Source organism: Ovis aries, chromosome 19 (assembly GCF_016772045.2).
Source record: "Ovis aries strain OAR_USU_Benz2616 breed Rambouillet chromosome 19, ARS-UI_Ramb_v3.0, whole genome shotgun sequence".
Classification (NCBI taxonomy): Eukaryota; Metazoa; Chordata; class Mammalia; order Artiodactyla; family Bovidae; genus Ovis; species Ovis aries.
The window spans coordinates 43,112,791-43,131,702 of NC_056072.1; the positions used below are offsets into that span (position 1 = coordinate 43,112,791).

At 44.0% G+C, this 18,912-nt stretch overlaps 3 protein-coding genes across 18 annotated transcripts in view; all 3 read right to left on the reverse strand.

Annotated features, from left to right (window-relative positions):
• Positions 1-5,264, reverse strand: part of PXK (PX domain containing serine/threonine kinase like) — an 86,281-nt gene extending 81,017 nt beyond the window's left edge. For 12 of the 13 annotated variants that reach the window (XM_042236000.1, XM_015102348.3, XM_015102347.3 and 9 more), the window contains exon 1: positions 5,084-5,264. In XM_042236000.1, coding sequence (XP_042091934.1) covers positions 5,084-5,185 — 102 coding nt within the window. In that variant the 5' untranslated portion in view covers positions 5,186-5,264. Of the gene's footprint in view, positions 1-4,601; positions 4,715-5,083 lie in introns of all 13 variants that reach the window. The other variant, XM_042236004.1, reaches the window with a different exon arrangement.
• A 1,392-nt stretch (positions 5,265-6,656) lies between these two features.
• On the reverse strand, positions 6,657-18,560 carry RPP14 (ribonuclease P/MRP subunit p14). 4 transcript variants are annotated; one of them, XM_042236013.1, is made up of 7 exons: positions 18,064-18,318; positions 17,928-17,977; positions 15,463-15,580; positions 15,241-15,325; positions 13,205-13,281; positions 12,688-12,766; positions 9,481-12,243 (listed from the first exon to the last, which is right to left on the reverse strand). In XM_042236013.1, the coding sequence occupies exons 1-7, from the start codon at positions 18,138-18,140 to the stop codon at positions 12,187-12,189; spliced, it is 543 nt and encodes a 180-aa protein (XP_042091947.1). In that variant the 5' UTR covers positions 18,141-18,318; the 3' UTR covers positions 9,481-12,186. The 4 variants fall into 4 exon arrangements, with proteins under 4 accessions (XP_027814044.2, XP_042091947.1, XP_042091948.1 ...); XM_027958243.3 differs by lacking the exons at positions 17,928-17,977; positions 18,064-18,318 and adding an exon at positions 18,412-18,560 and having other exon boundaries at positions 6,657-12,243; XM_042236014.1 differs by lacking the exon at positions 17,928-17,977.
• On the reverse strand, positions 9,481-12,067 carry HTD2 (hydroxyacyl-thioester dehydratase type 2). The gene has a single exon (XM_042236016.1). The coding sequence runs from the start codon at positions 12,065-12,067 to the stop codon at positions 11,462-11,464; it is 606 nt and encodes a 201-aa protein (XP_042091950.1). The 3' UTR covers positions 9,481-11,461.
• Positions 18,561-18,912: the final 352 nt, after the last annotated feature.

Genomic DNA, 18,912 nt, shown 5'->3' on the forward strand with positions numbered 1-18,912 from the left:
CAAGGACAAATGCCAGTTTAGGGGAAAAACAATAGGAAAAGCCTACTGCTCTCCCTGCCACAACATCCCCCCTACACTTAATCACTTACGAGTTCTGAAACAATGCCTGTGTCTAGCTTGCCCATTTTCAGGATGGAACACAAAGGAGCTTCATTTCATATGAAGCTGCCTGGAAACCCCTCACACCACCTGCTTGCCATGGAGAACAGAGGGTTTGTTTTACTTGCCCCAGATGCACCCATTGAGGTGCTCAGTCAACAACCTGTATTTTGAACAATCTCAAGATCACAATACACATGGAAGCTATGTACACGTTCGTGGGTGGCTGTTTTCATTATTCCCCCAGGGGAGCAAAGTAAGTAAGTATCTTTTCACTTAAAATAAACCTTAACCCCAGAATCCTTGTTTCCTCCCAGCACCTCCAGCCAGGTTATTATCTGTATTCCTACAACAAGAAAGCTTTCTAGTGGGATAATCCTCAAAAGAGGTATGAGAATTATGAGTCCTCAGCCTCTACATCAAGGTGCAAAACAATTGATTCTTTAGTAGAAAGAGACTGAATCTATAAATTAACTAATTACAAGTCTCTAAGCATCCAGTTCAGTTTTCTGACTGCATCCATCAGGGGTTTCAAGGACAAGCACAGAAAAATATATAACCAAGTAGAAGATGAGTGATTAAGTTCCCGGAAAATCACTATTATTATCTTATTATAATGTGTGCAAGTGCTGCAAGGCAACAATCATTCTGCTTCCACTTGTCTACGCAAACACCCTAAAAAAAATTTTTTTTTTTAAATATTCAATATAACTTGGTGATCAAAATAAGTTTCCAAATAACATCTCCAAAGGAAGCCCAGATGGATTCTGATATTGAGCACTGGACTATTTAAACTGCCAGGGCCTTCAAGCAACCACATCTCCTGTTTTGGCATCACATTTGAACAGGTATTCTAGTGATATGGGAATAGAGTTTAAAAGACTATTTAAAAAACAAAAGGTGAGAAGAGGTTGAAGCTCAATAAACCAAGCCACAAAAGCAACTTCAAAACTCTTTGTTATGATAGTAAAGATTCAGGTCGATTTGCATACACCCTGGAAAACAGAAGACCTCAGAATCTGACAGAACAAAGTTCCATGTGAGCAGGAGCTGTGAAGTTCACCTCCAGCAGGTGTCTGGCACATGCCAGGCGCTCAGCACATCTCTGTTAAGGGAACGTGTATTGTTGAATAAACAAGCTGTGCAGGAGTGCACTTTCCAAAATCAGAGTTCAAGGTAAGATCCATTTTCAGTAAAGATTTTAACATGAAATATTATCTTTTCCACCAACTTGTAAAATATTCTGTTATGCCTCAAATACCACTAAATTGTCTTTTGTTTCTCAAGAACAAAATGCACCAAATGCAGAGTCAATGGACCCTAAATCTGATGAACCTCAAGGAAGAACAGTTAAAAAGGGAGGAAACGGAGATTAAGACCTATCAAACTACAGCATGCTACTAAGTCACTTCAGTCGTGTCTGACTCTGTGGGACCCCATAAATGGCAGCCCACCAGGCTCCCCCGTCCCTGGGATTCTCCAGGCAAGAACACTGGAGTGGGTTGCTATTTCCTTCTCCAGTGCATTAAAGTGAAAAGTCAAAGTGAAGTCGCTCAGTCGTGTCTGACCCTCAGCGACCCCATGGACTGCAGCCCACCAGACTCTTCCGTCCATGGGATTTTCCAGGCAAGAGCACTGGAGTGGGGTGCCATTGCCTTCTCCAAACTGCAGCATAGTGACCAGCAAAAATTGGATACAGACATTTGAAAACAACCTTCTCTAAAAATGGAGGTTCTCTGGTTTCTACTTCATCTAGGTACGCATTTTTCTTCAGTCTATTGACTTCCAAAGCTTTCCCTTTCATGTAGTCAAGAACTTACATACTCATTCATAATGCTCCCAAAATTTCCCACAATTTACTTGGGGGGCTGCTTTTACCAGAATCTCTCTTGTCTGGAAAATTCTTCTCTTTCCACTCCCCTACTCCCCTTGCTGAAAGCATCTCTAAATACTGTCCTTTCTGATTTTATGGAAGTTTCATTTCCTTGCAGCAGAAGCCTGCTCTATTTCCTGAAGCTAAATTCATCATGCTCCATAAATGTGAAAATAAAATCATTCAAACCACATTCAGGCACAGAACCACCTACCAACCTGCACCTTCTGTGGGTTTTTCATCCCAACACGCCTTTCTGGTGGTGACCTTGTGTTCCCTTCATCCTTCTGGCATCTCTATTTTCCAATCCACACAATTTCCCCCTCCCAAGTCCATAAATTCTAAATCATATGGAACAAAACATTTTCTGCTATAAATCCTGTTTCCCAAGGCTCAACAACCTTGATTAAAAAAAAGCAACCATGGACAGAAATTAGCTTACTTGCAATCGAAACATATTAATGTATTTAACCCTTTGCATATACGTGGCCATACAACGAATAGATGGAAGGAGGAAGGAATGTACTTTACAAATACTTTGTAAAGACTTTTTCATCTGATTTTCTTAACAACCTTGGGGAGCAGGCAGGGCAGGTATTTTATTACCCCATTTACAGGTGACAAAACTAAACATCAAAAAACTTAGGTGGGAAAAAAAAAAAAAGCTTAAGTGACTTGCCCAACCAATGTTGTCACATGACATGTTACCCCAAACCCACATTAGGGCCCTGCCTCGTCCAACCCAAAGGATGTCTACCATGCACCCTCTCCAGAGCTTTCTGTCCTATATACAGTCAAGGAGCAACTTCACAGAGATTTGGCATTTGAAAGGGAGGATGATCCTCTGACTTTGCGGATACCATCTCCCTTCAGCTAACAAGCCAGAAAGAAAACCACCTTCCAACTTCCCAACAGAAAACAATCGCTTTTTCTTCTGTATACCACTTTTAACAACTACTGCTTTTCAAAACAATTTCCAACAGTTCCTGTTTTAAAGGGACTTACCCTTAAGAGTCTACTAGTCCCAAAAGTTTGCATCGGCATAGGATTTTCTCAGTAAAGTTCAGGGCTGATGCAATATTTTTCAGTCTCATATTTTACAGCTAAAATGACAAGAACACTGAACAGTCAAAAATTACGCAAGACAATGCTGCATTTTTTTTTTTTTTACTCTGCCACATCTGCCTCTATGTGTCTCCTGTGAGTCACTGTCTTTGGTGTTCAGTCATCATTATAGGAACTCCTGTTCTCTACCCTAAATTATTTTATTTCTTAAAGAAAACCTCTGCAATAAAAACAGAATCCTACGACATCTTTCACCACTTTGCTGAAGCACTGACCCCTTAATGCAGAGCCTCAGATGTCATGCTGTTCCAATGTTTTATCACTACTGTTTAACACAAACGGAAAAGAAGACGAAGGACTGTTACAATTCATTCATTTATTCATTCAACAGACACATGAAATCCTATCCGATGCCTGGAACTGGGGGCCCAAAAATGAACAATAATCGTCCCTCCTCTCACAGCCTGGTAGAGTGGAAAACTAAAGGAGTAAATACAGAATAAATGGATCAAGGTTAAGGTGGAGGTGAACACAGGGAGTGGGGCAGTGGCCATCCATCATGAAATGCTTTCTGGAAGAAGTAGTCTGTGAGCATTTATAACCAACTCTCTCTGGACTCTCAGTACAAAATAAGCCTAAGACCCAACCCCACTCCCTGAAAGGTTATAAGATGTACTGGTCAACAGTTAAGTTAAAATAATAATCTAATTAAAATAGCAGAATTTATTCTTGACACCCAGCCCTAAATTTCAACTCCTAACCCCTATTCCCTTAGCACAAATTACAGAGGAGTTAACAAATTCTGTCCCATACAGTGCCTTCTCACAAGTCTGTAGGACAGAATTAAAGACATGCACAGTGATATAAAATGCACTTTAAAAAAATACATGATCATTTTCCTAAACTGGAAGTGAACACTTTGAACGATCCAAGCCCTACAAAGCATGACTGTCGGAAGAGGAAACTGAGGTTCAAAAAAAGTCCCACTTTAATACAACAGAATAAAAGATGTCTTTGAAGTCGCCAGAACAGCTTGAGCAAGAAGAGAAACAGAAGGCTATTGTGGGGCTTTAGGCTCCAGATGATGAACCCCAAACACCCTGCAATGGTAAACAAACAAGCCTCTGAGCCGGAATCTGATTTGGTGACCCAACAAAACATTACAATCTAAGGAATCTCTCTCTCCCCATTCATTATTTCCCAAACAAAGTCCCACTGGCTAGCAGCTCCTGGTTTTTTTGGTTCTTTTACTGGTTTATTGCTGGTAAATTATGATGCACAGTATGCTTTTCAAAAAAAAAAGAGGTACAGGCACATGAAAACCACCACGGTTTTAAAGACCCATAAAAGACACTATGTAACAGAAATGAACTCTGTCTGTGTTTACTATGAGGACCTATTACTCCTTTATGCTACTCCAGTGGGTTTTAAACTCAATTGAATGCTACCACTGCCTGCTAAAGAGCAAGTTAGAGGAGGGAAGGAGCAATTTCAAACACCTGCCTCGGCAGGAGCCCAAACTGCCTCCCTCACCATCTCCCCGTGCCCCAGGCAAGCAGCTGACCTGGAAAGAGGGCTTCAGACACCGGCCACTCTGCCATCCCAACAAGTAGGCTCCATGAAGTCATCCTTCCATTTGGCCCGGCACACCCTCATCCCCGCCACTCGGATGCCCAGCTGAAAGGAGGGAAACTCAGCCGCCCCAAAGAGGAGAAATGGAGAGGGTCCTGAGTGGTCCCTTTCCTCAGCCGGCCCGGGGGTCCCTCACCTCCCCCGACTCGGAGTCCCTTCCCAGGGCACCGCCGAGCCCCTCCCACTCCCTCGGTCCAAGGGGCTGCGGTTACCACCCTTGTCCCCTGAGGACTTCGGCTGCCGCCTGGGCCCTGGGGACCCTGGCCCAGAAGCGACGCCACGCCCGAGCCCTCTCGGCCCGGACCGCCGGCCCCTGCCCCGGGCCCCTCCCGGGCGACCCTGCCCGGCCGCCCGCAGCCCTCTCCAGGCCCGGGGCCGCCCCGCGCCGCCCGCCCCGACCGGCGGGCCGCGCACCGTGTGAGACTGCAGGCTCTGGCTCGCCTCGATGGCCGCTGTCAGCGGCACCGTGTCGTCCAGCAGCACCTTGCCGGCCGGCGGCTTCTCCATGAAGGCCATCCCGGGACGCCGGTTCGCCACCGCCTCCGGTCCAGGGGCAGGAACCCGGGGCGCCGACTCCTGCCGCCCGCCGGGCTCTGCCGCCGCCGCCGCTGTCAACACGCGCCGCCCCACGCGCCGCCGCCGCCGCCCGCCGAGCCCGCGGGGTCCTAGCGCCGACCTGCCCCCGCCGCCTTGGCTGTCGGCACAGGCAACCCTTTCGCGCTGCCACCTCCCGCGGGGTCCTAGGGCCAAACCGTCGCAGTCACAGCTGTCCTGGATCTGCGCCTCCAAGCTCCACGTAGCCGCACGGCGAGCTCGGTACTCTCAGCACTCGCCTCAGACCTCAGGACAGTTCACCCTAAGCACTCACCCCCAGAGGTCCTCAGAGCCGAAGACAGGACGTCTTGGGCTCTAGGCTCCCGGAACGCTCAGGCCCAAACATTTCCTTGATGGGGTTTCTCATGTTAGGCCCTCAAAACTGTATACCCTGACTTACAACTGACCCTTTCCCATCAGGTCTCCCAGGCCAAAGAACGCTAAGACCCAGAAAAAAGGGCCTTCAGGATGGGACTCTCATGCTGTGCCTTGCAGACCAACAAACTTTCTACAAGCCCCTCAGATTCAGATTTTGTGGGGAACTCTTGAACTTGGCTCTTCAGACTCAAAAACCTGAGGTGGGCCCTCAGAATTGAAGCCCTAAGACTCCAGCACACTCAGACCCAAAGCTCTTTGAACTGGAGCCCCTAAAACCTGGGCATTGGTCCAGAACTCCCGGTCTCTACCCTCTGGCCCAGTTCTAAGTTCAACACACAAGGCCTTCAAACTTTCAACCTCAGACTTGGGGTGCTGCATCCCACTGTACTGGCTCCAAGAACCTCAAAACCTAGAGCCAGAGCACGTCAATCAACTCAGACCCAAATCTGCCCCAATGTGCCTGATCCCAAAGCCATAATTCTGACCCACCCACAGTGCTGTCTCCCAAGGCAGCATCCCAGGACAAGAGAGCGAGCTGGAATTACCAGTTGTGTGACCTTGAATTAGTTACCCAACCCCTCTGAGCCCCAGCTCCCCAACTGTAACGCGGAGATAATAAAGCAGCAGTCTATTAAACCTATGTATCACTTAGGGAGGGTTCACTTTTTACTTCTGTTTCTTAAGGCAAATATGTTATTTCATTACCAGATTCACAGAAACCAAAATTCGGCTTTAATCATTACTCATATTATGTGGGCTGACCGGAGACAAGGCTCTTCTTGCATACTGCTAGGGCATTATAAATTGGGGCATTTATGCACTCAACAATTATTTACTGAGTACTTAATCATGTAAGAGGTCTGGCACTAGCAGCTGGGATTTGACAACACACATCGAAATGTCCTTACCCAGTAATCCCACCTGTAGGAGATTATCCTAAGGAAATACTCAGAGATCAATGCAAATACATAGCACTCAAAGGTATATATCTAATAGAAGACCAGACAAATCGTGATACAATCATAAATATTTTACCAAAAAAAGTAGGAAAAAAAACCCCAATATATGCATTTTATGACTTCAAGATTTTAAAATGTTCATAGGAAAAACATCAGAAGGAAGCCCACCAAAATATTAGCTGAGGGTCTTTAGCAAACAGAATCATGATGCTATTTTGTTTTTCTGCACTTTTCAGAATGTCTTTAAAAATATTTTACTTGTATGTTTAGGAAAAAACATAACAATATTATACAACTGAGTTGCAAAGGTCATCAAATGACAGCCTGTCCTCTTCCTTACTAAGGAAATGAAACTGAAAGTGAGAAATCAGGTATTTGGTGGAATGAAGCCACGGACTAACTCTCAATCTAGGCTTTCCTGTTCTTGAGGAATTCTTGCCTGAAGCCTCTGAGAATAAAATACTATAGACAGCCTTATAATCTCATCTACCCAAATCAGTGCCCTAAACAGCCTAGACTTAACTGGATCCCTGGATCTTTTGGAGACTAGGCTATGAGAGTCTGAAAAGCCATTTGGCTTTTGAAGTGGCTCACGGTGAATGTGGAGAAACTCCCTAGTCCAGAGCTGATCTGAATCCAATCTACTTTGCTTCCAGTCTCATACTGGGTAAAGCACATGAGATATGCAGTTCTTCTGTTGCCATATACGTAACTACTCAGGGCTGCAAGGGAAAATAAAGAAAGATTTATATTCTTGTATGCTGCCAAATGTTTAGATAGTCCACAGGTTGTTTAACAGCTTGACATTTGGCCAGACTGACTGAAAATAATGAGTTTTAGTGAGGATGCTTCCAGACCTGGCAACTGTTCTACAAATCAACTCATAGAACCTAGTGAAAAACTTAGTGCTTCCCAAGCAGCATCACCTCCCCACTCAGAATTATTTTCTTTCTTTAAATATTCATGATCTGGATTAAAAAAAAAAATTCAAGTCACTTGTGATCATTCTTACTTCCCTTACATACTGGAATTTTTCATTACATCACAGAGGAATTTTGCTCATGGTTTATAAGGTCATGTGAACTGTGGCCTCACTAAGGGCCACCCAAGAAATTGACTGTGGCCTAGAAATCGACTGTTTGTGGAGCCTTCTATTAAATCTGTTCTATTTATGTAGTGTCCACATTCGTCTTGGTTTTTTTTTATGATTTTTCTGCAAACCAAAATTTCTCTGAAGATGTTGAGAATTCTGGTCTCTGTGTGCAATCCATAGGAAGAAAAGCCAAGGACAAAGGGAGTGAAACATCCGGGACCCTGGAGATACTCAAATGCAGCCCCAGAGTAATTTCACGGCACTTGCATAGAGTCAGTTAATAAATTATGCCAGCACATGACGCATTCAGAGTGGCACAGCTGCTCAGCGACTGTCAACCTTTGGTAGAGTATGTTTTAATATAAAAACTTAATAGATGTAATTTAGTAGCAATTTTCTTTGGGAGTAAATTGGTCTCTTAATCATGCTCTAAGAACATAAAAAGAAAAATGTCTAATAATTCAGCACAAAATGAAAACCTGTGGTTACCTAAGAGGTACCAATGGGCCTTTAGCTGTTCTTTCTTTTTCTAGCTGAATATGCAAGATGAATGGTGGCTATGGGGAGGCTTTCTCCCTGTTGCTACTTAAGATTCACTGCTCAGAAAAAGAAATGAGTGGCATTTCACCAGTATGGCAATGTTTCTAATCAAATACAAAAATCTGTTAAGCAATTTTCCAGTACATTAGGCTGAAATTGCTTACGATGGGTATATATTTCTGTGGCGATCAAACATCCTATAACTGCAGTCTTATAATGCCCCTACATGGAAAGCCCTCGGACGGTCTGCCCTGCTCTTGCAGCCAGTACTCTTGTACTCACTTCTCTTTGTGACCCTGGACGGTCAAGGCCACTTCTCAATTACTTGGAAGAGGATTTCCTATATAAGAGGCACTCGTGCTTTCATCAGAAGAGTCACTCTTTCTGGCAACTTGTAGAGAGCTCAAAATGAAAAAGCCAGCCAGCTAGTTTGTGTTATAGTCAGCTTTAACAAAGCATAAGTGGTCTGAGAATCTTGGCTCAGCGTAAAAATAATAAGTCATCATTTATAGAGTTTCCCTAAATCCTTGCCTACTTCTCTGTTCCATCTTTCTTCAGTTTATAAAGATCAAAGACCATGACATCTATGGATAATTAAAAAAAAAAAGGAAACATTCCTACTGAGAAGCTACTTTAAGTTACACACTATTAATCAGCTATCCATCAGATCTCATATACGCAAGGCCCCACCACACCTGACTTGCACAGTTTCATCTTTAGAATAACTCTTTCAGTAATTCTGCTCTGAAGACACTCACTGAATATCAACTTAGAAAAAGTACATGCAATAGGTTTTGGTAGAAGCCATCAAGTAACAGCGAGGAAAACATTAAAACTGTAACAGGGAATAGGATCTAGAATATTTTAAATAGAAAAAAAATTATGTACGATGGTAGTTCCAAATACAAATGCAACATAAGATACTATTATAGAAACTGATAGCGTTCCAATATGGGAACATTTTAAGACCCACAGGGTAATGGAAAAAAGAAATGTTCTGGAGCCAGGCAGGCCCATGCGGATCCCAGCTCCACTGCATACTAGCTGACAACCCTGGGCAAGTCACAGAGCCCATAAAACGGAACAGTAACTTCATAAAACTGTTTAAAGGATTAGAATTACTGTAGAAACCTGGCTTATCATTGAAAGAATGGTAACTTATAGTATCAACGATCACACCACACTCCACTTGCAGACCCATCCCTCAGGATTGCCATTAAATCCCAGAGAATGAATTCTGCAGGATAGATGGTCTCAGCATCAAGTGTTTATTTTGTGACTCAAATTCTCCGTTTTGTTTTCCAGTGTCACATCCAATTATCTGCATGTACCGTGTTTCACCTATACATACACGTTCTTCAGGTGAACCTGAACCCGTATAAGCTTCCCCTTCTGAAACTCATGATAATGGCATCCTTGCTCTGCGCCCTGATTTTGTATTTTCCACACTACCAACACAAACTGGAGTATGGTACAGTATTGAACTACTCATTTATACACAACACTGCCCTCTAGTGATGAGAACAATTCTTTCCGGTAGTCTGTTTTAAGGATCCCCTTGATGTAAACACGGAGAAGGCAATGGCACCCCACTCCAGTACTCTTGCCTGGAAAATCCCATGGACAGAGGAGCCTGGTGGGCTGCAGTCCGTGGGGTCGCTGAGTCAGACACGACTGAGCAACTTCACTTTCTTTTCACTTTCATGCACTGGAGAAGGAAATGGCAACCCACTCCACTGTTCTTGCCTGGAGAATCCCAGGGACAGGGGAGCCTGATGGGCTGCTGTCTGTGGGGTCGCACAGAGTCGGATACGACTGAAGCGACTTAATAGTAGTAGTAGTTGACGTAAACAACAACAACAAAAATCTAGTTACTGACCCAGCAGCAGGAAAATTTTTCCCAGAAAATGTGGGTGGATGCAGCCAATTAATTTGATCTTATCTTCCTGATCAAAGCAACCAGCTGTGGTCTGAGCCACCATCTAAAGCCACAGAACACAGATAGACTACCTGTATGTTCTACCATAGATTCTTGTCTTAATAGTGCTGGCTGTGTACAGGATGACCAATAACAACAAATCAGGCACGTTTCCTAACACCCCTCAATGCTCAAGAACTTGGCCACCAGTGTCCCCTCAATCTTTTTATCTTATAATTATTTTAATAAAAGCATGTATTATTTATATAATGGGTGGGGACTCCCCAAAATATTTTCAAGGGAGAAAGAAAATCACCTGGATTGCTAAAATAGAAACTCTGCACTCAAGATCTATTCCAGGTTTAGAAAACCAATAGAGACTGGCTGACATCCTGAAAGATTCACCTGTTCTTTAATTTTTGGCCAGATAGCTCCAAGCTCAGGAAACCTGTAACCTTGCTCACAGATGAGAATGGCAACAGCAGTTGCTACTTGTTTAGAGGCTGGGCCTCGTGCTTACCTATTTGTATCTGTCATCTCCAGCACTCCTGTATGGAGTCGTTATCACTGCTTTATAGATGAAACCAAGAGAGCTTACAGAACTGAGTCCAAAGATGCACATAAGCCCTCCCCCAGTGACAGGAAAACCATCTGAAGGGCAAGTGACACTGAAAGAAGGATCAATAAATCACCATCTTGGTGTAAACAGTAACAAATTATAATAAACTCTGATTCAGAAACTGCTGAAGAACAGGATCTAACAATATTTACTGATAAAAGATAGGTGTTCAAAGATGACCTATCTTCCATCATTGCCTTTAATAATTAAATGCTTGCTACTTATAAACTCAGTGACTTTAGTAAATTCTTATCTGCACAGATATAGGTAGGTTTGTGTTATCTGAATGCAAATCTAATTAGGTTTGAAATTCTAAAAGTAGAACATTAAGCTAAATGATAACTTTCCTAACACTTTTTTCAGGTTTTTTTTCTTTTTTAATGACACCTTATGGGAGCCTGGTTAACAATGTGCAACCTTAGAATCGCCTCTGATCTCCCCTGTTCACTCGTGTTTGTGCACGCATCTGCATGCTGTGCCACACGGCTTGTGGGATCCTACTTTCCTGACAAGGGATTGGATCCACGCCCCTGGCAGTGAAAGCCTAGAGTCCTACCACTGGACCACCAGGGAATTGCCTACGTTTTTCAGTGTTGAAAACCTAGATAGATGATAAATATACTTAAGCCGGAGTGAAGCCTAAGTGGACACTGGAACATCTCTCTATCTGCTCCCTTCCCCTAGTACAGGTTTATGAGCCTGTCCTTGCTGAAGAAGAGCCATCCCTGTTTTCCCCAGAGGCTTTCAATAACAACACTGATGTCTGAACTTGTACCTCTGAAGACATATTTCGGGATTTGGGAGCTTCTGGGACCATAACTTTAACCCACCCTTCCATAACAGTCTTTTTACTTTCTAGTACGGAACATGATACTGCGATAATGGCAATGAACCGCTTCAGCTTTTTCACTTCTGCAGAAGCTAAAACAACTTCCCCAACATATAAAGGGGCTGGAAAGGTAATTTCCTGGGAAAGAAACACACAGCCTGGCCCTGGCATTTTAGTACCGAGGAGAGCTGAAATAAGTCCATTGATCAAAACTCCATGGACAATTGTCTTTCCAAATCTGGTGTGTTTTGCAAAATCTTCATCTAAGTGCAAAGGATTGATGTCCCCTGTTAATTCTGAGAAGGTGGCCACGTCCCTCTGTGTGAAGGCTCTCCTGAGTTCAGCCCGGTCTCCAACTCTGAGGTGCATGTGCTCTAAGGGTTGCCTGTTCAGCACTGCTTGGCTCAGGCAGATTCTCCTGTGAAGCCTACCCCACCAAAGGCGATGGCTGGACATTACTGGGAACATCTTCAGCACTCTCAAATCCCATCGACAGGAGCTTTTGGGCTGCTTCGGTTTCCAAACATTGTGCTGGCAACAAAAAGCACTTTTGAGAGTGAGGAATATTTTCTCAAATTGAAGACTACTCAATTCAATACTAGTTCTCTACTATTGCCAGATAATGCAAGGAGAAATGGAGAAACCTGTAAGAGAGGGAAAAAAATTTTAAGGCAGTATCAGGATAAAATTGCCTGGAAATCCAGGACAGTGTAGAAATATGCCCTGTTTTATAGGATAAGCCAAATCGAGGCAGTAGCATTTTAAAGAGCATCTTGAGAGCTAGCCTGAGATAAATAAATGGGCATGACAAGCTCAGAGAGAACATTTCAATACATTAGGCATGAGGCATTAAGCAATAAAAGACTTTTCCACAGGTGTTCCAAGTTTTATCCCCAAACCTCTCCCATACACCTAAAATCTAAGCATTCTGTCTCATGTCTTCATAACTACCGACGCCCTGGGTTTCCCCCTCCCAGCTGGATGGCATTAACCACACTAGATTTATGCAAGCAAAAATGGGACACATCTTAATAAAGCAATTTGGTCTACTACTCAGCTTCAACTGGAGTATGTGAAGGTGTTTTTACCTGAATCACTCTGAAAGCACAGTTCTTGCCTTTATAGGATCCTAACAGGGTCAGAGAGCTCCACAATTTGACAAGACCACTACAGAAAGATCAAGAAAGCATCAGTAAAGATTCATCCCTGCAGCATCTCATACTTCTTTCTGTGATGGGCCAGAAAGTAGTTTCTACCAGAAACCTGATTTAAATAGGAAAACTTTACAAACAAAAGCATACCATGTCAAGGCAGAAGACAGAATGAACCTCAATCAGGCATGTTTGTAAAATTCCCACTTCTGAGTCTGCAACCGTGACTATCAACTGGGAAACACTACAACGGTAAGTAAATCCCAAGTCTGGCTCTCTGGACTGCAAATTCCTGGTGGGTAAGTGTTCACATTTTCCCCCATTTAAACTTCCAAAAGCTGCTTGGAGTTCACAAGGACAAAACTCTCCTCATTCTCGGAAGGGAGCACTTCTGCTGTTATCTACCATCAGTCTCTGCTCTGTTACACTAGAAGGGTTCCGCCGTCAGTCATACCTACTGCATATCCTCAGGATGGCTGACAGGGTCTTCTCTTCATAGGTTAGAACGTCCAGAGGTAAGGCAGCATCGACCTAAGTAGAGAATGATGCCATTAGCAGATGAGTATCATCCTTACTCTTGAACTCTAATTGCTTTTCTTCTCCAAAATATCTGTTTTATTTAATGGTGTTGGACTACAAGGCCTGCCTTTTTACAGCTCCCTCTGCCTGGATCATTCTTGCTATACCTTTCCATGCTGCTAAGACCTCTTCACTTTTCTCAAGTCTTTGTTTAAACTGTCCCTTCCCTGATGCCCAAGATTAAGTTCAGTAGCTTGCTAGGCTCTTTCACACATAGGACCCACCACTCCTTTCATAATACTCTCCACTCTTGCCATTAATTGTTCAGCATGGTTTCCTACTAACATAACCAACACTGATCGCCCGTGAGGCAGAAGCTATGCCTGTTTGTTTACAGCTACATCCCCAGCAATCAGGTTTCATACTTGACATGTAGAAGGTGCATGGATTTTTTTTCCCTCACACCTTTTACTTTGAAAAACTAAAGTCATATTACATTGCAAAGAAATGTACAGGAAGGTTCCATGCACCCTTCACTCAGCCTCCCACACTGTCAGCATCTTGCATAACTATAGTATAACATCAACACCAGAAAACCAAAATTAATAAATCAGAGCTTATTCTGACTTTGCCAGTGATACATACACTCATATTCGTTTACACGTGCATATGTGTAGTTCTATGCAACAACGTCATATAGATTGCTTAAGGTAACCAGTACCGTAATCAAGATAAAGAGCTATACCATTACAAGGCTCTCTTTCAACTCGTCCTCGGCCCTCAAGCCATGCAAACGCTCATCTGTCTCCAGACTATGTCGTTATGTATGATAATTACAGTATTTCGGGAGCATTAGATAAATGGAATCACTCAACATATCACTTTTGGGGATTGGCTTTTGTATTCTGGCTGTACCAAGCCACGTGGCATGTGGGATGGTTCCCCAGAGAGTGAATCCTGGCCTCTGCAGTGAAAGTGTCAATCCTAACCACTAGGCCTCCAGGAAATGTCCACTTCGGCCAATTTTCTAATCAGACTGTTTTGTTTTTTTTTTTTACTATTGAGTTTTAAGAGATCTTTATATATTCCAGATATCAGTCCTTATGTGGTTTGCAAATATATTCCCCCCAGTCTGTAATTTGTTTTTTCAGCCTCTGAACCAAGTCTGTTGCAGAGTAAAAGTTTTTAATTTTGATGACTGCGTGACAGATTTTAATCTAATAAAACATATGTACCAGGAAATAATTTCCTGAGAATCACCTGTCTTTGTTTTCTCTTCAAAACTCTATTTGTTTTCAAGTGAATGCTAAAACAGTACTACTCACAAGTGCTGGTCCGTGAGAAGGAGCCGCACCAGAGTGGAAATTGACAATATCAATGGACACAGTGTTCAGCTCAGGTCAGATTTTCTCACTGAAGACTCTCAGTAAAGGAAATGGTGTGCTGACTGACATTCTGGTACAAGCCACTAATCCTCACAGTGGGCAAGAAAAAATAAAAAAATCAGTTTGCAGGTTGCCAGTCCACACCACAGTTTGAGTAGCACTACACTAAACCGTTTGCTTCACAAGTTTCTTGTCAACTAAAAGCCATATTAGAAAAAACCTACTCAAAACTCATCACTTCTAAAACTCTGCTTCTGCAGTTTCAAATGTGGTTTTAAAATAATTTTTGGAAAAATGTCCTTTCAGTATGGCTTACAAAATCTTCATGCTAAATCGTTCCAGCCGTGTCCAATTCTGTGCGACCTTATGGACTGCAGCCCGCCAGGCTCCTCTGTCCATGGGATTCTCCAGGCAAGAAGACTGGAGTGAGTTGCCATGCCCTGCCCCAGGAGATCTTCCCGACCCAGGGATCAAACCTGCATCTCTTACGTCTCCTGCATTGGCAGGTGGGTTCCTTACCACTAGCGTCACCTGGGAAGCCCCTACAAAATCTTAGTGGTGTTCAAACTACCAAGTGACTCCATACCTCACCAAACAGCTCCTTCAGGGCTGAAATAAGCAGCTGTTTGAATTGCGCAGCATTCAGTCCAACACCACCATCCTGAAATTCTCTGTAAGAAAAAAATTTTTAATGTACTGTGTTAAATTTCATACTACTCAGATTCATAAAAAAGTAATCAAAATAAAACAAGTAAATCAACTAAACTTCAATTAAAAAAAAATAAGAAACTTAAGAGACAGAACTTACAGGCGGACTTTCATGTAGTGGTACTCAGAGGGATTTTTGTAAACAATTCTTTCATATGTGGTAGCTGGGGCTGGCATCTTTTTCCAGTGCTGATCACATCTACCTTGAGTCACGAAGGCTAAAAATTACAAAGATGTAAGCTATTTTTCACTTTTTTTTCTAAAGAGAATTTGAGCCATCTGATTTTTTAAAAGAACTCCTAGTATAATAACTCATCTAATTCTGGTCAAGCTGATGTTACTCATACAGACACAAAGGAAGTTTCTATATTTTACATATGCCAGACCACTGTATTCTTATTTAAATCCCAGCAAACATTTTCCCTTACTAAGTACCCAGCTCTGTGCTAAATACTTCACATACTTTAGGTCACATCTTCAAAATGATGCCAGCAGGTAAATGCTATTAGTATCCCCATTTTTGAGATGAGAACATTGAGCGCTGGCAATGATGGCTACTACCTGCCCAAAGGCACAAAGAGATTCTAACTGCTGCTGAGTCCCCTCAAGACCACCCAGGCATGATGCCTCTTAATGCAAATAATAAAGAGAAAAGCACCCAGGAGTACAATCTGGGACCTCTTCTTCTTTACTCTCAGTCAACAAAGAACATGAGGAGGAGAATGAGGGGTGGCACCTCTGCTGGACTCCCTCAGCGCTGGACCTGCCTGTTCTCTGTCTGGAGGCCAGGCCTGCACAGGGTTATCTGGCAGCCTCCTGAAAGACTGAGCTTCAACAGCAAAGGTCTGAAGAGGAATGTCTGGAATGGACACTCAAGCCATTTCTAACAGATATGGGACTTTCAAGTACTCAGAACACACTGTTCCCCCTGTATAGAATCCCTGTCCTTGTCTCCACTCCCACCTTACTCTCTCTGGACCACTCCTACTCAGCCTTCACATTTTAACTTAAAGTTCACCTCTTTCAGGAATATCATCTCTTCAAGGAGGTCTCCTCTGACACCCTGTTTTAAGTTCTATTGTTATGGAGTCTTTTAATATTGTCTATTTATTTAATATCTGCTCCCCCCACTAAAGGGACCAGGAAACTGAGCCCCAACCACGGAAAGGGACTTTTTCAAAGTCACATAACTATAAACCAGCATTTACAAACACATCTCTGGGCCCAGTTCCAACCACTTCCAGATGACCGCAAGAGAAAAGAAGTCGGGGTCAAGCAGCTACACCCAACCATCCATTCAACAATCATGAATATTAACTGAGCCTGGCACAGAATATTCAACCAACACTTACTAAAATACACAACTGATCAATTAGTAGTAGTGTGAGCCCTATATATTCAAGAGTATCTCTGATTTCAGACTGTACCTACTACTTCTTTCCCCACCACCAGAGTCTCCCCTAACTAAAAGGGCAAGGAGAACAGGACTCTCAATCATTCCACTTACTGCCCAGCACACAACAGTTATTTTTGAAGTGTTACTGAGTACTTTAGAAGAGTTGGCTGCCTGAGGCAGATGAGTGAGATGGGGGCTGGGGCTGAGGATGCCAATAACAACAAAGACTTACACAGTATTCTGGAAATGGATACTGGTGCTAGCTGTACAACAATATAAATGTACTTAACGCCAACAAACTGTACATTTTAAAATGGTAAATTTTATGTTATGTTTGTTTTACAAAAAAAAAACAAAAAACAAAAAACAAAAAACAAAAACCCACAAAACACTTAAGGAGCAGGTGTTTATTGAGCAGTCACTTCTGACTGGCCTCTGACAGGCCTGAGCCACAGCGTCACTGACAGCACTGCCCTCTGCAGGTTGTCCTGAGAGTAAAGGAGAGGATGGCTGAGCTCTCCCTGCAGCCTGGCTCATTCACCAGGCTCACCGGGAAAATGTGAGCACTTCCATGGTGGCTGTCATCGCCATCTCTCAAGTCAGCCTTTTTGGTAGCTCCAGGGATACTCATAACCTGACTTATCAGTAACAAGTGTCCCTGCTTCCCTCGCCCAGTCTCGTCTCTACAGCAGCCTGGGTGACTCTATTAAAAACTAATCAGGCCACATCATTCCTCTGCTCGAAGCTTGCAAAGGCTCCCCTTTGAGAGTAAGGCCAAAGTCTTTACAGCCCTGAAGGTCCAACCTGATCGATATCCGCTACTTCCAACGCCTTGACCGCGTGTCTTACCACTCTCCCCTGCTCAGTTCCTTCCACCATGCAGCCTCCCCAGCTCCAGCTTTTTCCCTCCGGTCTCTGGACGTCTTTCCTAGCTTTTCCACATAATAGAAATAATCTTCCTCCAGATAGCCACGTGGCTCACTCCCCGGTCTCTTTCATGACTTTGTTCAATTTCAGCCCCCGATCAGTTCCAGTGGCATTTTTCTCTTGTCACCGCCCCGTGTCCCTGCTCTACTTTTTTCTCAAGGCATTCACCACCCTCCAACATTAACTGTCAAGTTCATTTGTTCTTTATTTGAATTTCCCTCCCCAGCCCTACTAGAACATACGCTTCAAAAGAAACGGGGTTTTCTGTCGTGTTCTGTTGTTTCCCAAAAACCTAAAGCAATAAGTCGCATTCAATATATGATTTGGAGACGAAATCAATGATTTAAAAAAAAAAAAAAAAAGCTCTCGATTCCCTACTGTTGGGCAGGTGAAGTCGTTTTTAACTTTTTCTGACTGCCGCCACTGATTTCGCTCCCGCCAGAGCCCAGGCGCATGCGCTCTGCACACGGGATCTCGCTCAGTCCTCTCAGCTGTCCCGTGCGTCTGAGACCGCGTTGCAGCGAAGCCCGGAATGGTCCGCGGTCCAGCCTCGCCTTAGCCCGTGGCGTCCGCGGCCGGAGCGGGAGATACCCCAGGCCGCTCCTCGCTGCCCGCCGTCCCTCCACCTTACGCACGCTCCCCTGGCGCGCACGTCCATACGTCACCAGTGCGGCCAACTGAGCCCACTCCCGGAAAACAGTCGCCCCGCTGTGGGCTTCCGCCTACCCGCTCTCCGTCGGACTAGTCCGACGCCTCCCGGACTCTTATTCACTGCAAGAATCCACCAAGACGTGGAGCTACCGCGCAGCCCGCGGCCTGGGGAAACTCCGGGGAGTTTACGTTTGGCTCCTCTGCCCCGCCCCCGGATGCGTGACATAGAGAGCGGATGTGACGCCACCGCGCGGAGTTCTCCTAAGGACCCAGGAGTAACTCTGAATCTGAGACTCGCCATGCTTAGTGCCCTCTAGTGCCCATTCTGCAGAAAGCCTTGTGTGCAGATGTCTGCGCGGGGTAAGGGACTCTGCCCAGGAGCTTGTTTCGCAGTCATTCACTCACTCACGCCTTCATTCGTTCAAAAAAATTTGTATCTGGCATCTCTTCTGGTGAGCATTTCCTATGTAAAGCACTCACCAAGGGCAAGACCCTTTCTCGGTGTCTCTTGTGGCTCCCAGCCCATAGTAGGTATTCTGTCTGGGTTAACATAAAAAACCCAGATAGTTCTGTTTC

Bases quoted from the DNA above. Each gene is read 5' to 3' on its own strand.
- RPP14 (XM_042236013.1), bottom strand. From the start codon at position 18,140: ATGCGCCTGGGCTCTGGCGGGAGCGAAATCAGTGGCGGCAGTCAGAAA. The intron at 17,978-18,063 runs GTAGGGAATCGA...TTATTGCTTTAG, and splicing joins ACGACTTCACCTGCCCAACA to GTTTTTGGGAAACAACAGAA. The intron at 12,767-13,204 runs GTATGACTGACG...ATCTTTCTGTAG, and splicing joins ATCCTGAGGATATGCAGTAG to TGGTCTTGTCAAATTGTGGA.
- HTD2 (XM_042236016.1), bottom strand. From the start codon at position 12,067: ATGTTCCCAGTAATGTCCAGCCATCGCCTTTGGTGGGGTAGGCTTCAC.